The sequence below is a fragment of the Oryx dammah genome, unplaced genomic scaffold, assembly GCF_014754425.2.
Source record: "Oryx dammah isolate SB20612 unplaced genomic scaffold, SCBI_Odam_1.1 HiC_scaffold_2, whole genome shotgun sequence".
In the NCBI taxonomy this organism is placed as follows: Eukaryota; Metazoa; Chordata; class Mammalia; order Artiodactyla; family Bovidae; genus Oryx; species Oryx dammah.
The window spans coordinates 69,017,010-69,035,445 of NW_024070186.1; the positions used below are offsets into that span (position 1 = coordinate 69,017,010).

The window sequence follows — 18,436 nt, forward strand, 5'->3', positions numbered from 1 at the left end:
ATTGCTCCATTGGTCAGGAGTTAGAGATGCAGTTTTATAGAGTTTTGAGACAAATTATATAACATATTGACAGGTTAGTATTGTATCAATAAGTAGTTCAATCAACCAAATATTTTTTTCTTTTTCAATTACACATATGCAGACAAGGCTTCGGTCAGTGCCACCCCTTGTACCCTTGTCTGAGATGAAAAAAATACATTAAGTATAGAATTACAATGTAATTCTGTCTTGTGAAGAAAGGGGCCAACCTTTTCTCATAGGGTGATTTCAACCTCCTGCTTTGAGAAAGTCTGTTTGTAGATGCACACTGCACATTGTGAAAGGTCTGACATGAAGGGAGCATGACATTTGTCTTCCTTTATTTTAGTCTGATTGTTCTTCCACAGAATATTTAAGATTTTCCTTATCAAAATTTTCTAAAGGGTGAAAAAGCCAACGATGGTCTAAAGAAAATACAAGTGTAATAATAGGTTGGACAGTATCTCCCCAAAATATGTGTCTAAGTTCTAACTGTTGATATCTGTGAATACGATCTTACTCAGAAATAGTACCTTTGAAGATATAATTTAAGTTAAGGATCTTGAGATGAGATCAACCTGGATTTAGGACCCAAGATCCCAATTCCCATACTGGGTCTACTGACCAGCGGCCATATAAAAGAAAGGAGAGAGAGATTTGAGACAAGGGCAGAAGGTCATATGAAGACAGAGGCAGAGATGGATGGGTGCCATGTATCTTTAAGCCAGGGCTTCTCTCAAGAATCTGCCTGCAATGCAGGAGGCATAAACCAGGGAATGCCTCTAGCCACTAGAAACTGGAAAAGGCAAGGAAGGAACCTCCCCCTAGAGCCTCCAGAGAGACCTTAGTCCTGCAGACGTTTAGATTGTAGACATATGGCCTCCATATGACTGTGAGAGAATTAAAATTTTGTTTAAAACAAAAACAAAAAGCACTTAGGGCAAGTCATCAATAAGGCTTGGGCAGGAACTAACAGTTGATCCTGCAGTCCACAGGCAGAATGCCTTTATTAAGGAAATATCAGTTCTGCCTTTAAAATCTTTTGATTGATTGGATGACCTAGATTACCTGAACTAACCTCTTTTACATTCAGTCCAGTCCCTCAGTCGTGTCCGACTCTTTGTGACACTATGGACGGCAGTGCACCAGGCTTCCCTGTCCATCACCAATTCCCGGAGCTTATTCAAACTCATGTCCATCAAGTTAGTGATGCCATCCAACCATCTCATCCTCTGTCATTCCATTCTCCTCCCACATTCCTTCTTTCCCAGAATCAGGGTCTTTTCAAATGAGTCAGTTCTTCCCATCAGGTGGCCAAAGTATTGGAGTTTCAGCTTCAACATCAATATTCATCCAATGAATATTCAGGACCGATTTTCTTTAGGATGGACTGGTTGGATCTCCTTGCAGTTCAAGGGACTCTCAAAAGTCTTTTCCAACACCACAGTTCAAAAGCATCAATTCGTCAGCGATCAGCTTTCTTCTAGTTCAACTCTCACATCCATACATGACTACTGGAAAAACCATAGCTTTGACTAGACAGACCTTTGTTGGCAAATGTGTCTGCTTTTTAACATGCTGTCTAGCTTTTCTTCCAAGAAGCAAGTGTCTTAATTTCATGGCTGCAGTCACCATCTGCAGTGATTTTGGAGCCCCAGGGAAATAAAGTCTCTCACTGTTTCCATGTTTCCCCATCTATTTGCCATGAAGTGATGGGACCAGATGCCATGATCTTATTTTTCTGAATATCAAGCTTTAAGCCAAGTTTTTCACTCTCTGCTTTCACTTTCATCAAGAGGCTCTTTAGTTCTTTGCTTTCTTCCTTAAGAGTGGTATAATCTGCAGATCTGAGGTTGCTGATATTTCTCTTGGCAATCTTGATTCCAGCTTGTGCTTCATCCAGCCCAGCGTTTCTCATGATGTACTCTGCGTAGAAGTTAAATAAGCAGGGTGACAATATATAGTCTTGACATACTCCTTTCCCAATATGGAACCAGTCTGTTGTTCCATGTCCAGTTCTAACTGTTGCTTCCTGACCTGCATACAGATTTCTCAGGAGGCAGGTCAGGTGGTCTGGTATTCCCATCTCTTTCAGAATTTTCCACAGTTTGTTGTGATTCACACAGTCAAAGGCTTTGGCATGGTCAATAAAGCAAAAGTAGATGTTTTTCTGGAACTCTTGCTTTTTCAATGATCCAATGGATGTTGGGAATTTGATTTCTAGTTCCTCTGCCTTTTCTAAATCCAGCTTGAACGTGTGGAAGTTCATGGTTCACATATTGTTGAAGCCTGGCCTGGAGAATTTTGAGCATTACTTTACTAGCATGTGAGATGAGTGCAATTGTGCAATAGTTTGAGCATTCCTTGGCATTGCCTTTCTTAGGGATTGGAATGAAAACTGACCTTTTCCAGTCCTGTGGCCACTGCTGAGTTTTCCCAATTTGCTGGCATATTGAGTGCAGCACTTTCACAGCATCATCTTTTAGGATTTGAAATAGCTCAACTAGAATTCCACCACCTCCATTAGCTTTGTTCGTAGTGATTCTTCCTAAGGCCCACTTGACTTTGCATTCCAGGATATCTGGCTCTAGGTGAGTGATCACACAATTGTGGTTACCTGGATCATGAAGATCTTTTTGTACAGTTCTTCTGTGTATTCTTGCTATCTCTTATCTGCTTCTGTTAGGTCTCTACCATTTCTGTCCGTTATTATGCCCATCTTTGCATGAAATGTTCCCTTGCCTTTCACTTCTCTTCATTTCATAGCTGTAAGGCCTCAGCAGACAACCATTTTGCCTTTTTGCATTTCTTTTTTTGGGGGATCTTCTTGATCACTGCCTTCTGTATAATGTCATGAATCTCCGTCCATAGTTCTTCAGGCACTTTGTCTATCAGATCTAATCTCTTGAATCTATTTCTCACTTCCACTGTATAATTATAAGGGATTTGATTCAGGTCATACCTGAATGGTCTATGAGTGGTCTAGTGGTTTTCCCTACTTTCTTCAGTTTAAGTCTGAATTTGGCAATAAGGTGTTCATGACCTGAACCACAGTCAGCTCCCAATCTTGTTTTTGCAGACTGTATAGAGCTTCTCCATCTTTTACATAGTCAACTGATTATAGATGTTAATCACAAATAATCTCCCAGAAATACCTAGGGTTAGTGTTTGGTTGAATAACTGTATACTCACTCTTACCATGAAGTAGGTATTAGTATTCTGCATTTGTGGATGAAGTACCTGAGGCTCAGAAGGATGAAGTGGCTTTAATTGCAAAACTGTGTCACTTGCCAACTCTAGAAAGTCCCAGGACTTTCCTTTGAGCCATGTGCAGACCAGGAGCAGCAACACTCCAGGGATGTTAGAAATGGACACTTGGACACAATGAATCAGAATCTGCAGTTTAATAAGATCCTCAAGTACAAAATTCCTAGTACAAAGTTTGAGAAGCACTAGTCACGGGTTGGAAAAGGTCAGTTTTCAAACCAATCCCAAAGAAAGGCAATGCCAAGGAATGCTCAAACTATTGCACAATTGCACTCATCTCACACGCTAGTAAAGTAATACTCAAAATTCTCCAAGCCAGGCTTCAGCAGTACATCAGCCATGAACTTCCAGATGTTCAAGCTGATTTAGCAAAAGCAGAGGAACCAGAGATCAAATTGCCAACACCTACTGGATCATCAAAAGAGCAAGAGAGTTCCAGAAATACATCTATTTTTGCTTTATTGACCATTCCAAAGACTTTGACTCTGTGGATCACAACTAACTGTGGAAAATTCTTCAAGAGATGGGAATACCAGACCACCTGACCTTCCCCTTGAGAAATCTGTACGCAGATTGGGAGGCAACAGTTAGAATCGGACATGGAACAACAGACTGGTTCCAAATAGAAAAAGGAATACATCAAGGCTATATATTTTAATCCTGCTTATTTAACTTATACGCAGAGTACATCACAAGGAACGCTGGGCTGGATGAAGCACAAGCTGGAATCAAGACTGCCAGGAGAAATATCAATAACCTCAGATATGCAGATGACACCACCCTTATGGCAGAAAGTGAAGAGGACTAAAAAGCCTCTTGATAAAAGTGAAAGAGAAGAGTGAAAAAGCTGGCTTAAAGCTCAACATTCAGAAAACTAAGATCATGGCATCCGGTCCCATCACTTCATGGCAAATAGATGGGGAAACAATGGGGACTTTATTTTGGGGGCTCCAAAATCACTGCAGATGGTGACTGAAGCCATGAAATTAAGAGATGCTTACTCCTTGGAAGGAAAGTTATGACCAACGCAGACAGCATATTAAAGAGCAGAGACATTATTTTGTCAACAAATGTCCCTCTAATCAGCGCTATGGTTTTTCCAGTAGTCATGTATGGATGTGAGAGTTGGACTGTAAACTAAGCTGAGCGCTGAAAACTTGGTCCTTTTGAACTGGTGTTGGAGAAGACTCTTGAGAGTTCCTGGACTGCAAGGAGATCCAACCAGTCCATCCTAAAGGAGATCAGTTCTGAGTGTTCATTGGAAGGACTGTTGTTGACGCTGAAATTCCACATCTTTGGCCACCTGATGTGAAGAGCTGACTCATTTGAAAAGACCCTGATGCTGGGAGAGATTGAGGGCATGAGGAGAAGGGGAGGACAGAGGATGAGACGGTTGGATGGCATCACCGACCCAGTGGACATGATCTGGGTAAACTTCGGGAGTTGGTGATGGACAGACAGGCTGGGCGTGCTGCGGTCCATGGGGTCTCAAAGAGTCGGACACGACTGAACTGAACTGAGTCAAGGAGTGGCTCCGTGATAAATAATACGCTTGCAAAGGCGGGAGATAGGTTGGATCCCTGGACCTGGAAGATCCCCGGGAGTAAGAAATGGCAACCTCGTCAGGTATTCTTGCCTGGAAAATTCTGTACACAGAGGAGTCTGGAACGCTAGAGTCCACGGGGTCGCAAAGAGTTAGGCACACGAAGAGCTGGACACGAGTAAGTGAGGGGGCGCGCGCGCGCACACACACACACACACACACACAGAACTAAGGTAGCCTATCAATCAAAAGGTTTTTCTTTATTGCTGAGGGCCGAGCAAGCAGGTTCCTTGTCTGGCACCCCAACCCAACCTCATCTCACCGCACCTCTCCTTTTCGTTCTCCCTCACTACACCAACCGCTGGCAGCTAGCTACGCCGAGGCTGGGCAGAGCTTTGAAACTGTTGAAGGCAGACGGAGGCGAAGCAGAAGTTAGGGGAACTGAAAAGCATTCTGTAGCAGCATTCTCTGCCAACAAAAACTCTTTGCTCTCTGCCCTTAAGAAATATGACGTTCGGCGAAGACGCACTTCCGGTCATGGAGCCAAACAAAATCCGGGAGGGCAAGAGACCGGAAGTAACCGCCCTCGTGCCTCTCCTCCCGCCCCCTCTTAGTTTCCCAGCTTGTTTTGGGAGAATGAGGCTGCTTGAGGGCTGTGGCTGAGGTGCGGTTACTGGGTGACAAGTCGGAGCCCGGACTGTGTGAGTGCCCGCTGTCTCGGCCGCGGATCGGTTCACTTTGTTCGGGTGACCTTCGTCTTGCCGGGGATAGGGGGCGGGGAGTCGTGCGCGGGGCGCCGTGCGCGGGGCGCTCTTTGAAGAGGCGTCGCCGCGGGTCTGCGGCAGAGGAGCGAGCCGTAGGGGTTGCGAGTGGGGCCGGCGCCCGGGTCGGGGCCGCACACCCCGCGAGGTCAGAGCCCAGGGAGTCGGGCGGCCGGGCCCGGGCAAAGGCTCGCGGGACGGGGGTGGGGTCTGGCCCCGAGCCCCGCAGGCGGGGCTCCCGCGCCTGGTGTGGAGGACGGGAAAGGCCTTTCTCCAAGGCAGGCGTTCACAACCGGCTGAACCGGGTGGTTATTCTCACCGTGCTTTCTCATGCAGACCTTCGGTCAGTCATTTTCTGACCCCTTGGAAGTCTCAGCCTTCTTTATGGCTGCTCTGCTCCATTTTACACACATGCACACAAGGATTAGACTGGTGTGTGATCGGTTTTGTTGGGTGCTTTTTATAAGAAGCTACCACCAAAAATTATTTTTCTTAACTTAAATTCCTTGAAGTTTTTGTTACTTTGGCTGGAAATGTTGATGCTCTTTATAAGGCTTGTCTGCTTATTTGCTGCGATGAGAACTCCTACTTTCTAAACGTTAGTACTGCTCTTTTTAAAGCTTGCCTCATTTGTTGCGACGAAAATTAATTTCTAAACGTTAGTATTGCGTCAAACGTTAATATGATGTTGAAGTTTTATTTACTCTACCTATCTACCTCCACCCACCTAGAGGTCCAGATTGAGAGACAGTAACTTAGTGTTGGTGAACTTGGCTTCATCTCACTCATCCTGTTCCCTGATGTAGTTAAGAGTCACATGTACTCTTACTAGCATGAAAACAAATAACCCATTCAAAAAAATGGGCAGAAGACCTGAATAGACATTTCTCCAAAGAAGACGTACAGATGACCAATAGGCACATGAAAAGATGTTCAGCTTCAGTAGTTATTAGAGAAATGCAAATCAAAACTACAATGAAATATCACCTCACAGCAGTTAAATGGCTGTCATCAAAAAATCCAAAAACAACAAATACTGGAGAGGGTGTGGCGAGAAAAGAACCCTTCTATATTGCTTCAGTCAGTCAGTTCAGTCGCTCAGTCATGTCCGACTCTTTGCGACCCCATGAATCGCAGCACGCCAGGCCTCCCTGTCCATCACCAACTCCCGAAGTTCACTCAAACTCACATCCATGGAGTCTGTGATGCCATCCAGCCATCTCATCCTCTATCGTCCCCTTTTCCTCCTGCCCCCAATCCCTCCCAGCATCAGAGTCTTCCAATGAATCAACTCTTCGCGTGAGGTGACCAAAGTACTGGAGTTTCAGCCTATATTGTTTATGGGAATGTAATAGTCACTATGGGAATCGATAGAGTCACTATGGAGAACAGTATGGAGGTTCCTTAAAAAACTAAAAATAGAGCTACCATATGATCCAGCAATCCTACTCCTGGGCATAGATCTACAAAAGAACATCCAAAAGGATACATGCACCCCAGTGTTCATTGCAACACTTTTTACAGTAGCCAAGACATGAAGGAAACCTAAATGTCTGTCTTTAGAGGACTGGATAACAAAGATGCAGTACATATATCACAATGGAATATTACTCATCCATTAAAAAGAATGAAATGATACCATTTGCAGCAGCATGGATGGGCCTAGAGAGTGTCATACTGAATGAAGTGAGTCAGAGAAGGAGAAATATCCTATGACATCCCTTGTATGTGGAATCTGAAAAGAGATGGTACAAATAAACTTACAAAACAGAAAAAGACTCATAGAAAAGGAACTTATGGTTGCCAGGGGAAGGGATAGTTAGGGTCTTTGAAAAGGTCTTGTACACACTGCTATATATAAGATGGGTAATCAATAAGGACCTACTGTATAGCACATGGAACTCTGCTTCATGTTATATGCTAGCCTAGATGGGAGGAGGGTTGGGAGAGAATGGATACATATATATGTATGGCTTCCCAAGTGGTGCTAGTGGTAAAGAACTCACTTGCCAATGCAGGAGACACCAGTTCAATTCCTGGGTCAGAAAGATCCCCTGGAGGAGGGCATGGCAGTCCACTTCAGTATTCTTGCCTGGAGAATCCCATGGACAGAAGTAGCCTGGCAGGCTATAGACCATGGGGTCACAAAGAGTTGGACACACCTGAAGTGACTTAGCACACCTATGTATGGCTGAGTACCTTCAAGGTTCACCTGAAACTGCCACAACATTGTTAATTGACTATACCCCAGTTATAGCTTTTTGGTCTCCAAAATCACTGCAGATGGTGACTGCAGCCATGAAATTAAAAGACACTTACTCCTTGGAAGAAAAGTTATGACCAACCTAGATAGCATATTGAAAAGGAGACATGACTTTGCCAACTAAGGTCCGTCTAGTCAAGGCTATGGTTTTTCCAGTAGTCAGGTATGGATGTGAGAGTTGGACTGTGAAGAAAGCTGAGCACTGAAGAACTGATGCTTTTGAACTGTGGTGTTGGAGAAGACTCTTGAGAGTCCCTTGGACTGCATGGAGATCCAACCAGTCCATTCTGAAGGAAATCAGCCCTGGGATTTCTTTGGAAGGAATGATGCTAAAGCTGAAACTCCAGTACTTTGGCCACCTCATTGGAAGAGTTGACTCATTGGAAAAGACTCTGATGCTGGGAGGGATTGGGGGCAGGAGGAGAAGGGGACGACAGAGGATGAGATGGCTGGATGGCATCACTGACTCGATGGACGTGAGTTTGAGTGAACTCAGGGAGTTGGTGATGGATAGGGAGGCCTGGCATGCTGTGATTCATGGGGTCGCAAAGAGTCGGGCACGACTGAGCGACTGAACTAACAGTACAAAATAAAAAGTTTAAAGTTTTGGGGGAAAAAATAGAGTCACATGCACTCAGAATTTGGCTAGTTTTCATCATCAGCAAAGGGAACTAAAGTAGAAATTGCAGTCAAATTTTGGGCAATAGACAACATATTTTAGTGGAATATTGCCCAAAAGTAGTCTTTAATTGTCTGAGTAAATCACTTCTCTCCCAAAAACAGCTACGTAAGAATATTTAGGGGGACTTCCCTGGTGGTACAATGGCTAAGACTCCACACTCCCAATGCAGGGGGCCTGAGTTTGATCCCTGGTCAGGGAACTAGATCCCACATGCCACCATTAAGAGCTTGAATGCTGCAGCTGAAGAGCTCACAAACTATAACTAAGACCCAGCAGAGCCAAATAAATATTTTGGAAGTTTGTTTCATTGGGGAGTCAGTGTTGCTGAAAAGTGTCATTAACTCACGTGTCTTTAATTCGTACTTTTCTAACTTTATTTTCAGCATAATGGCAGAAACTGCTTCTCCATTGAAGCACTTCGTGCTGGCTAAGAAGACAATTACAGCAATCTTCGACCAGTTACTGGAGTTTGTTACAGAAGGATCACAGTTTGTTGAAGGTTAGTTTCTCTAAGTTTTTAAAATAATATAAAGTTTTGAAAATATATAAAGATCCTTTATTCTTTCAACCTTGGATACAGAACACACACAGAGCATTGTGCTATATGAGATACCGTAAGAAAACCCATTTCTGCTGACCAAAGGAGGAAGATTGAATTATATTAATAGCAACTAACTGTATGTGTGAGGTCTTGTTCTAAGCAGCTAATAATAGCTCATTTAATACTTAACACTGAGGCAGATTTTAATCACACTCATTTTAAAGATAAAGGACCTAAGGCACAGAAAAGGTAAGCAGCTTACCAAAGATCACACAGCTTGTAAATGCCCAGACTAAAAAGTCAAGCAGCCCACATTTAGCCATTATACTTATTTAGCCATTATACTTATCTCCCTGTCAACTCAACAGTTAAGTCAACATCTCAGATCTATTTTAGTGAAAAGTGAGACAGGAAAGCTGTGACAAACCTAGACATTGTATTAAAAGCAGAGACATCACTTCGCCAACAAAGGTCCGAATAGTCAAAGCTATGGTTTTTCCTGTAGTCAAGTATGGATGTGAGAGTTGGACCATAAAGCCTGAGCACCAAAGAATTGATCCTTTGAACCGTGGTGCTGGAAAAGACTCCTGAGAGTTCCTTGGAGAGCAAGGAGATCAAACCAGTCAGCCCTAAAGAAAATCAACCCTGAATAGTCATTGGAAGGATTGATGCTAAAGCTGAAACTCTAATACTTTGGCCACCTGATGCAAAGAGCCAGCTCAGTGGAGTTGGCTGAAGCTTCAATACTTTGGCCACCTGATGCTGGGAAAGATTGAAGGCAGAAGGAGAAGAGGATGGCAGAGGATGAGATGATTAGATAGCATTGCCGACTCAATGGACATGAATTTGAACATAGTGAAGGACAGGGAAGCCTGGCATGCTGTGGTCCATAGCATCACAAAGAGTCAGACAGAGCTTAGTGACTGAACAACCATTACCTATTCAAACCTCACTCTTAGCATGTGAATCCCTCTTCTCACTTGAAGATTTGAAGCTCCTGTCAGAATGAAATTATAATTGGTGGATATTAGGTTGTAGTTACTCTGTTCAGAAATGCGTTTTGGTCTTAGGTGGGTACTTTGTATTAGATGAATAATAAATACCCTTTGGGGTCTTCCCTGGTAGTCCAGTGGCTAAGACTCTGTCTCAATGCAGAGGACCTGGGTTCAGTCCTGGTCGGGGAACTAGATCCTACATGCTGCAACTAAAACACGGTACAACCAAATAAACATTTTAAAAATAAATAAATACCCTTTTGACTGGACCTCTGTAATTTTTAATAATCTTGTAATTCTGAGCAGTATTCTTAATGACCTGTTGCAACAAGGCATTCACCTTTTACCAAATATTCAGATACCATGCTATTTTTATTTTCAAATGTCATGTTAATATAGAACAAAACTGAAATGTATGTACATTTTAAGTATTCTGTTTTATAATTATTGGAGTGGGTTGCCATTTCCTACTCCAGGGATCTTTCCAACCCAGGAATCAAACCCAGGTCTCCTACACTGCAGGCAGATTCTTTACTGACTGAGCTACAAGGGAAGCCCTATAATTAACTTAATATTCATCTATATTATTTTGTCTAACACCATTTTAATTTCACAGCAACATATAAGAATCCAGAACTTGACCAAGTAGCTACGGAGGATGATCTGATAGAAATACAGAGGTATAGAAACAAGCTCTCCATCATTGGTGAGGTGCTGTCTCGGAGACACATGAAGGTGGCATTTTTTGGCAGGTAATTCTTTACTATTCTTCTCAAGGATAGTTTGCAGCTTTGTTTCTGATGTTTCAGCAAGGGTATTCCTTCTCCTCCTGTTTATAGCAGTTTCTGCTCATATTAAATGTTAAAGCTATTAGCATGTAAAAGAATTTGTTCATTGTAGTTCCTGGTATAAAATAAAGCTTTATGAAAGTCATTTCTTTTTTAAGGGTGCTCATCTCTAAGAATTGGCTTCTTAGCCAATTATAAGAATAGAAAAACAGATAAGTATAATTTGTGACTTACTCTTTTAAGTTTCTATTGATTATCATGTGTCTCTTCCAAAAAGATTTTCAGCTCCATGATTCCCAGAGGAAGAATAAGACATGCCATTCCTTAAAGAAATTCTGGAGTGAAAAGAATGATTTCTGCCACAGCTTATACATTAATTTAGGGACCATTTGGTAACTGTCTATGTACCAATCACTCTGTTAGGCACTAGAGATGCAAAGACAAATGACAAGGCCATACTTGGTTGTTTAGATATCATGTGTTGTGTATCAGTAGAGGAATTTATTTACTCATTAAGCTAACTTTTGCTAACTTCGTAGGCCTTCTAAGCTATTTCCCATCTTAGGGCTTTAGTGCTTGGTGGTAGCCTATGTATAGAATTCTCTGTGTCTTGTTCAGTGTCTGACTCCTTTGCATTTTTTAAGTCTCATTCTAAATGATACTATAGAAACCTTTCCAGATCAAGCTATCTAAGGTATTCCTTTTCAGTTTTTCTCTACTAAACCACCTTGTTTATGTCCTTGAAAACTTTTCTTCAAGCTCTGTTTCTGTTTGTCTTTTGTTTTATGTTATTTGGTTTACCTGCTTGACCTTATGCAGCGTCTAGTATGAAGTAAGGAGAAGGCAATGGCATCCCACTCCGGTACTCTTGCCTGGAAAATCCCATGGACGGAGGAGCCTGGTAGGCTGCAGTCCATGGGGTCACTAAGAGTCAGACACGACTGAGCGACTTCACTTAGCGACTTCACTTAGCGACTTCACTTAGCGACTTCACTTTCGCTTTTCACTTTCATGCACTGGAGAAGGAAATGGCAACCCACTCCAGTGTTCTTGCCTGGAGAATCCCAGGGACGGCGGAGCCTGCTGGGCTGCCGTCTCTGGGGTCGCACAGAGTCAGACACAACTGAAGTGACGCAGCAGCAGCAACAGCAGTATGAAGTAAGTCCATGAAAGAGATCCTACCTCAGGTTAGGGTGGAGTAGGAGTCAGAGTAGGAGGGAAGAGGCTTGTTGGGGAAGTGATGACTCAGTTGTCCTACTTGAGAAGAAGAAATAGGAATGGGTTTTGCATGTGAAGAAGGTCCAGCCCGGATTTAAGAAGACGGGATATTAGGCAACACCTTGTGATGGGAATCAAAAAGCAAGAAAGATAAAAAGGGTAAGGGAGGATAGGTTTATAGGAGTAGGATTTGTTTTCCTCCTTTTTATTTTTCTGAAATGTACATTGCTAATAGTTATGTAAGTCAGGTTGTCAACTTTTTCATAAAAAATGGAATCTGGTGAAATTTTTGTACAAAATTTGCATTCTAAAAAAGTTGGCCTTTGACCCAGTGAAAGAACAAATTTTTTATCATTATGTTTTGTCGTGATTTTGTGTATTCATTCTTCAGGACAAGCAGTGGGAAGAGCTCTGTTATCAATGCCATGTTGTGGGATAAAGTTCTCCCTAGTGGGATTGGCCATACAACCAATTGCTTCCTGAGTGTTGAAGGAACCGATGGAGATAAAGCCTATCTCATGACAGAAGGGTCAGATGAAAAAAAGAGTGTGAAGGTATACTGTTTGACCTTTAGTAGCACAATGCACCTGAAATAATGTCCTTAACTTGTTCTTTTGCAAAGCTTTTTTACAAGATGTCTACATTGCTAGAGATGGAAGAACCATTAGTATTTCTCTTCATAGCTTTTAAAACCATCAGTAATATTTTGGGTTTTCTAAAGTACTTTTGCTTCAGAGCTAAATTCTTGGAAGAATAAAACCTGTCCTTAACTTAAAATGAAGATAAATTAGAATTAAAAGTTTATAAAAATTTTAAAGTACTGTTCCCAGTGAAAAGAACATTACTGAAGTGTGTCATCGCTGTTTAATCACAAATCTTGTCTTTCTAAACAAAACTTTGTTTAAAAAATTGGGCTCTGGAATCTGTTTTTGACCCAAATCTGTGCCTTTAGAAACTGTTTTTGCCTTTGGAATATTTGGTAAGCTAATTCATGTCTAAATGCTATACTTTATCAGATAAAGGCCAGTGGTAGTTCCCTCCTGCTGCGGCTGCTAAGTCACTTCATTCGTGTCCGACTCTGTGTGACCCCATAGGCAGCAGCCCACCAGGCTCCCCCATCCCTGGGATTCTCCAGGCAAGAATACTGGAGTGGGTTGCCATTTCCTTCTCCAGTGCATGAAAGTGAAAAGTGAAAGTGATGTCACTCAGTTGTCTCCAACTCTTAGCAACCCCATGCAATGCAGCCTACAAGGCTCCTCCGTCCACGGGGTTTTCCAGGCAAGAGCACTGGAGTGGGGTGCCATTGCCTTCTCCAGTAGTTCCCTACCTTGTATAAATTTCTTAAGGAATTCATTGGCACTAGGTTTTTTCAGCCAAACAAAAAGAAAAAACAATTAGGATGCAAGGTGTTTGCTTTGGTATGAAAGCAAGTAGAAAAGGCACTGTTTCTCATTATATTCACTTCAGTCATAAGAGCTTTCCCACAAATACAGAAGTTCAGTATGTGAAGATTCATGCCATTTTAGTTTTAACTAAACTGTAGGCGAATTCATAGGTCTAGTCATCCTCCTGTGAGTTTGCTGTTTGATCACAGCAGGTAACTCAGTTGGTCTAATACCCTTCAGTATTTATTTATGAACAATAAATGAGATGATATTTATGAAAATATTCAAACTTTTAAGCCATACAGAGGAGTCACAAGTTTGTAATTCTATCAGAAAGTTTATAAAAGGAAGCAAAAAAACCACTACCTATCATTGTCACTGTGGAAATTCACTTCAACCCTGATCAGGACTGCTGTGGCCATTTGATAATAGATGTTTCCCTTTTAAAGTTTCATGTAAATTGCAAAAGAATCATAGAGGTATGTGTGCTGATGCCCTTTCCTTGATTATTAATTTGTCTTAAGCTGTTTGAACTTAATTGTATGTTTAATTTAACACATACATGAAAGATAATAAACGAATGTATATCAGAAGTCATCTTGAGTAGAAATATTTTAGGGAGCTTAAACGGAAAGAGAGGCCATCAGTCAGTTCAGTTCAATTGCTCAGTCGTGTGTGACTCTTTGTGACCCCCTGGACTGCAGCACACCACGCTTCCCTGTCTATCTCCAACTCCCGGAGTTTACTCAAACTCATGTTCATTGAGTCAGTGATGCCATCCAACCGTCTCATTCTCTGTCGTCCCCTTCTCCTGCCTTCAGTCTTTCCCAGCATCGGGGTCTTTTCAGATGAGTCAGTTCTTCCCATCAGGTGGCCAAAGTATTGGAGTTTCAGTTTCAGCATCAGTCCTTCCAAAGAATATTCAGGACTGATTTCCTTTAGGATGGACTGGTTGGATCTCCTTGGAGTACAAGGGACTCTCAAAAGTCTTCTCCAACACCACAGTTCAAAAGCATCAATTCTTCTGCTCTCCGTTTTCTTTGCAGTCCAACTCTCACATCCGTACATGACTACTGGAAAAACCATAGCTTTGACTAGACAGACCTTTGTTGGCAAAGTAGTATCTCTGCTTTTTAGTATGCTGTCTAGGTTGGTCATAGCTTTTCTTCCAAGGAGCAAATGTCTTTTAAGTTCATGGCTGCAGTCACCATCTGCAGTGATTTTGGAGCCCCCCAAAATAACTTCCCTCGTGGATTCCCTGGTATCTCTGATGGTAAAGCATCTGCCTACAATGCCAGAGACCGGGGTCAATCCCTGGGTCAGGAAGATCTCCTGGGGAAGGAAATGGCAACCCACTCCAGTATTCTTGCCTGGAAAATCCCATGGACGGAGGAGCCTGGTAGGGCTACAGTCCGTGGGGTCGCAAAGAGTCGGACACCACTGAGTGACTTCACTTTCCTTTCCTTTTCGATAAATAAAGTCTGTCACTGTTTTCACTGTTTCCCCATCTATTTGCTATGAAGTGATGGGACCAGATGCTTTGATCTTAGTTTTCTGAATGTTGAGTTTTAAGCCAACGTTTTCACTCTCCTTTTTCACTTTCATCACAAGGCTCTTTAGTTGTTCTTTGCTTTCTGCCATAAGGGTGGTGTCATCTTCATATCTGAAGTTATTGATATTTCTCCTGGCAATCTTGATTCCAGCTTGTGCTTCATCCAGCCCAGTGAGTGGGCATAGTCATTAACTTTAAAGCATGCTTGTGTGAATACTGCCTAATGACATTCCTTTACCCGCACCGCCCCCCCGCCCCATTAGTAAGCAATACATTCATTTTAGACGAGTCAAGAAATACAATTAGAAAAAAAGAAAAGAAACTCCACAACTCACACACTTCCAAAATCAGTGGAAATACTTTGGTATAGAGTTAAATTGGTGTTTCTCTGTAGTTTTAAAAGAAAATGGGTTTATATGCTATTTTCTGATTTGTGTTTTTTCCCTTAATATATTGTAGATTTTTTTTCATACATACAGTATAATCAAGTTCTGATGTTGCATAGGATGCCATTTGTTGGGGCATTTAGAATGTTTTCAGCCCACATTGTTTGGCACGATGGTATGAGTCAACTGTTTTCATGGCAGTTATTTTTTTCCTACTTGGTAATTTTAAACCTCAGGTTTTTCAAGATTTCACCAGATGGTTTTATTTCAAATTATATAAAGTTCTGCTTTTTCTACATGTTTTGCGAAAATAAGCTTAGCAAGTCCTAATATTTAAAATTTTTCTTGTATTTTGTTACAATTAGTTTTTTTTTCTTCCCTTCCCTCTTTAGACAGTTAATCAGCTGGCCCACGCCCTTCATATGGACAAAGACTTGAAAGCTGGGTGTCTTGTGCATGTGTTTTGGCCAAAGGCAAAATGTGCCCTCTTGAGAGATGACCTGGTTTTAGTAGACAGGTAAAATTACATATGAAATGTTTTCTCATTGTAAAAGTTTTGTTTAATAGAACTGCTGCTTGCGTGTAGAATGCAGTACATAAAAATTTTTAATTTTTATGCTGCTTTTTTCTGCTTTGCTAGATTGTAACAGAACACTTAAGGTATTATTTTTTATTTTGTTTCTTAATGGTTACATGAAAGTGCTGATTTACCAGTATGATTCTAGTACAGGAAATTTCAAGAACTGACCACTTTTTTCGCCAGATTAACTTTGTAGTTTGGATAATGAGCTGGGCCTTAGAGACTGTCTGATTCTAGATACGTTGATTATTGTGGTTTAGTCGCTGAGTTGTGTCCAACTCTTGACTCCATGGACTGTAGCCCACCAGGCTTCTCTGTCCATGGGATTTCCCATGCAAGAATGCTGTAGTGAGTTGCCATTTCTTTCTTTGGGGGATCTTCTTGACCCAGGGATCGAACCAACATCCATGGGAGCCCAGATATCTTTGATAGATAACTCTAACCAGTTATTGTTTTTAATCAGTAATCATTCTTGAGACCTAGTCTCCCAAAATAACTGCTGGACAGTTCATACAGCTTTTTGTTGTTCAAGAATTAATCAGATGCTTTTGTAATTTATTCCTAGCTCTTCTGTTTAACCTGCATTTGATACATTCTTTAAAAATCATCCTGCTACATTGATTCTTAATAAAATGGTAATGTGTGTCCCTTTAGCAGAGTCCTTAACCAAAAAAAAAGTAGTTAAATGATTTTTTTTTAATTGTGGTATGCTCTTTTAAGTTAAAATTTCAGTGTTTTATGGGATTTTTTTTTTTTAATTTGATGAGGGCCTTCCCTTTTGATTGAAACAGTATTTCAAGTAATCAATAGAAATAGCTTGGATGAGAGAAAAAGTACTTGGGAGATAAAAACATTGAGTTTATTTTTTTATGTTTTAATTTTTTAAATAATTAATTTTTGGCCATACCATGTGTTATATGGCATCTTAGTGCTTCAACCAAGGATTGAACTTACACCCCCTAACCATTGAACTGCCAGAGAAATCACCTAAAAACATTTAGTTTAGATATAATAGTTTTAAGTTTTCTTTTACTTCGTGGCCAGACTGTATCCATGACCCCAACCTGTTTATCTTGCCAGCTGGTCACAGGATACATCAAGCCAATGTATATACAGTTAGACTATACTTTTTATAGTATAAATTGTGTATTAGCCTCATTTATTTTTCTAGTGCTTATTTTCAGTCTCCTAAAGCATAAATTTTTTTTATTAGAATATAATTGCTTTATAATGCTGTGTTAGTTTTGCTGTACAATGAAGTGAATCAACTATATGTATGCATATGTCCCCTCCCTTAGGCCTCCCAGACCTCCCTCCACCCCACCACACCCTCCCACCTGTCTAGGTCATCACAGACCACCAAACAGGACTTCCTGTGCTTCATAGCGGGTTCCCACTAGCTAGCTATTTTAACACATGGTAGTGTGTGTGTGTGTGTGTATATATATATGTATACACACACATATATCAGTCTTAATCTCCCTGAGAAAACCATAATTTAAAAGGACACATGTACCTCAGTGTTCATTGCAGCACTACTTAAAGTAGTCAGGACAAGGACACAACCTAAATATCTAATGACAGATTAATGGATAAAGAAGTGGTACATATGTACAGTGAAGTATTACTCAGCCATAAAAAGGAAATAGGGTCATTTGTGGAGATGCAGATGGATCTAGAGAGTCTGACACAAGAGTAGAGTAGGTCAGAAAGAGAACAACAGATATTGTATATTAAAGCATAAAGATTTTAAATATTCCTCATGTTACTTGTTTTGTCAAAAATCATGAAGTTTTCTCTCTTTAATAAATAAACATTTTTAACATTTGTTTAGTTGTCAGTTGGATAGGTTCTGGGAGTTGTCAGCAGAACAGAAATATATAGCATACAATTCTCAACTTTCCACAACTGCTCTCTGATGGGTGAGAAAGTAATTTAAATCTCCTAGGCCTCAGACTGATAACTGGTAGAAATCCTATCCTTTAGACTTCAACTAATTCTTAAAAGTTAAAAAAAAAAATCTCTCTGTAATCTAAATTTTCTTTTTAAAGAATGTATAGGGACTTCCTTGGAGGTCCAAAGGTTAAGAATCTGTGCTTCTGTGCAGGGGGTATGAGTTCATCCCTGATTAGGGAACTGGGGATTTCATATCCTACATGCTGTGCAGCATGGCAAAAAGAAAAAATATATATGTACATATATATATATATAAAGTATAATTCTTATTTTATTCCCATTAGTCCGGGCACAGATGTCACTACAGAGCTGGATAGCTGGATTGATAAGTTTTGCTTAGATGCTGATGTCTTCGTTTTGGTTGCAAATTCTGAATCAACTCTAATGAACACGGTAGGATCTAATCATTATTTTGTTTGAGTGATAGAATATGAAGTAATATCCTTTCTGATTATGAAAAGTAAGGTAAATCCAAATCATATATTAGAAGGAAGCTGTAAC

General features: G+C 41.0%; 1 protein-coding gene across 1 annotated transcript in view; it reads left to right on the forward strand.

Moving 5' to 3' along the window:
- The first annotated feature begins 5,393 nt into the window (after nt 1–5,393).
- The window catches only part of MFN1 (mitofusin 1), a 35,129-nt gene continuing 22,086 nt past the window's right edge, over nt 5,394–18,436 (forward strand). Inside the window, exons 1-6 of the mRNA XM_040251355.1 lie at nt 5,394–5,529; nt 8,918–9,033; nt 10,687–10,822; nt 12,468–12,630; nt 15,792–15,916; nt 18,220–18,328. Coding sequence (XP_040107289.1) covers nt 8,922–9,033; nt 10,687–10,822; nt 12,468–12,630; nt 15,792–15,916; nt 18,220–18,328 — 645 coding nt within the window. The 5' untranslated portion in view covers nt 5,394–5,529; nt 8,918–8,921. The remainder of the gene's footprint in view (nt 5,530–8,917; nt 9,034–10,686; nt 10,823–12,467; nt 12,631–15,791; nt 15,917–18,219; nt 18,329–18,436) is intronic.